The following is a 2,167-nucleotide window of genomic DNA, read 5'->3' as shown; positions in this document are numbered from 1 at the left end:
TCAAGTTGTTCAAGCTCCAGATCAAATGCACTCACCATGGCCAAAAGAACCCGAATTGTCTTGTGCTTCACGGCCGGTGAGAACACCTCGTGATAAATAATTCCTTCTTTATAAGAAAACCCTTTCGCCACCAACCTTGCCTTGAACATAGCTGGTTCAAATCTTGGTATCCCTTCCTTCTTAAAGATCCATTTTCATCCCACTGGATTTGCTCCCTTTGGTAATGGAACAAGATCCCATGGTTTATTCTTCTCTAAAGATTTCATTTCTTTATTCATGGCCATAAACTAGTCATTTGATTCTTTACTCGCCACAATATCTTTATACGATTGAGGATCCTTAGTGTTAATGTCTTCTCTAGTTGCTAAAGCAAAACCAATGGATTCAAGTTCACCTGAATTCACACATCCCACATATCTTTCATGTTGTCGAATGACCCTACTTGATATTCTCTTTGCTATAGATTCAGACCTATCATCCTTCCCGACATCAGCACCACTGGACGAAGATCCCATGAATTGCTCTTGGGTTTCATCTTGTCTAGGCTGTTCATTGCCGCCTTGCTCTTTGTCACTTATCACAACTCTGTCTGGAGTTTGAGTTGCAAACTCCACCTTTTGACTAGCACCTTGATTTCTGGTCCATGCTTGACTTATATCACCTCCTTCCTGGTTACCCATGGAAGATTCATCAAAGGTTACATCTCTGATCATGATAAATTTACGAGTTTTTTCTTCTTTTGTACACCACAGTCGATAACCTTTTACTCCTGTTGCATATCCTAGAAATATGCACTTCATTATTCTTGGATCAAGTTTACCATCATTCACATGAGCATATGCGGTGCATCCAAATATATGCAAACCAGAATAGTCAGAGGGTTTCCCGGACCATACTTCTTGAGGTATCTTTAAGTCTATTGCAGTTAATGGTGATCTGTTCACCAGATAGCAAGCAGTGTCAATTGCTTCCGCCCATAATTGCTTGGATAAGTTAGCAAATATTTGCATGCACCTTGCACGCTGCATGAGTGTTTGGTTCATTCGTTCTGCCACTCCATTTTGATGTGGTGTGTGCCATATAGTGCGGTGCCTCACTATACCTTCTGCCTTGTAGAAGTTATCAAATGGAGCATTTCAGAATTCCAACCCATTGACAATCCTCAGAGTCTTGACCTGTTTTCCAGTCCTTTTCTCAACCATGGTCTTCCACTCCTTGAACTTCCCAAACACCTCATATTTGGTCTTCAAAAAGTACAACCAAACCTTCCTTGAATAATCATCAATGAACGTCACAAAGTATGAGCATCCTCCTTGAGACTTCACTGGTGCAGGACCCCACATATCTGAGTAAACTTACTCCAGGATTTCCTTGCTTTTCTGTTGACCGGTACAGAACTTCACTTTGCGATGCTTTCCCTTGACGCAAGCTTCACAAAACTTTATCTTTCCAGTAGCCTCTCCACCAAGCAGTCCTTGTTTACTTAGAACTGACATGCCCTTCTCACTCATGTGCCCTAACCTACGATGCCACAACTCCTTCTTTTCATCACCTTCATTCAAGGATTGGGAGATAGCCACCGTTCCCATAACCGTACTGCATTCTAAGATATAGATCCCTTCACGATTCTTCTTCCATTTCATTATAACCAGAGAACCTTTGGTCACTTTGACCCAGTCACCTTTACCAACATACCTCATCCCATTCTTAGCCAATGTGCCAAGAGAAATTAAATTCTTCCGAAGTTTTGGAACGTACCAATAATCTATCCTGACTATGCCATCGTACATCTTGATCTACACCATTCCACTACCTTTGATACTGCCCAACCAATCATCACCCATCTTGACTGTGCCATCCCACTCTTTGAAGGAGTCGAACCATTCACGATTATACGTCATGTGATAGGATGCTCTAGAATCCAAGACCCAAGCATCATCAGAACTCCATGTACTAACAGTCAGTACATCACCATCGTCCCCTTCATTAGAACTTTCCTGAACCACAACAACAATGTTATTGCTGCTTGATTCACCCTTAAATTTCTCATTCTTCAGTTGTGGACAATTTCTATTTAAGTGTCCCTTCTCCTTACAGTTACAAAATTTTGCGTTCGATGAACATTTAGACTTTGATTTTGAACGTGATCTCCCTCTGTTTCCCCCTT

General features: G+C 41.4%; 1 protein-coding gene across 1 annotated transcript; it reads right to left on the bottom strand.

Moving 5' to 3' along the window:
- Positions 1–1,355: 1,355 nt before the first annotated feature.
- Positions 1,356–1,790, bottom strand: LOC145121555 (putative mitochondrial protein AtMg00300). Its single transcript, XM_079057284.1, has one exon. It carries the CDS (start codon positions 1,788–1,790, stop codon positions 1,356–1,358), a length of 435 nt encoding a protein of 144 aa, XP_078913410.1.
- Positions 1,791–2,167: the final 377 nt, after the last annotated feature.

This window comes from Lactuca virosa, chromosome 6 (genome assembly GCF_052849685.1).
Source record: "Lactuca virosa cultivar CGN04683 chromosome 6, Lactuca_virosa_CGN04683_v6, whole genome shotgun sequence".
Classification (NCBI taxonomy): Eukaryota; Viridiplantae; Streptophyta; class Magnoliopsida; order Asterales; family Asteraceae; genus Lactuca; species Lactuca virosa.
This window is presented reverse-complemented; position numbering and strand designations above follow the sequence as displayed.

Bases quoted from the DNA above. Each gene is read 5' to 3' on its own strand.
- LOC145121555 (XM_079057284.1), bottom strand. From the start codon at position 1,790: ATGTACGATGGCATAGTCAGGATAGATTATTGGTACGTTCCAAAACTT.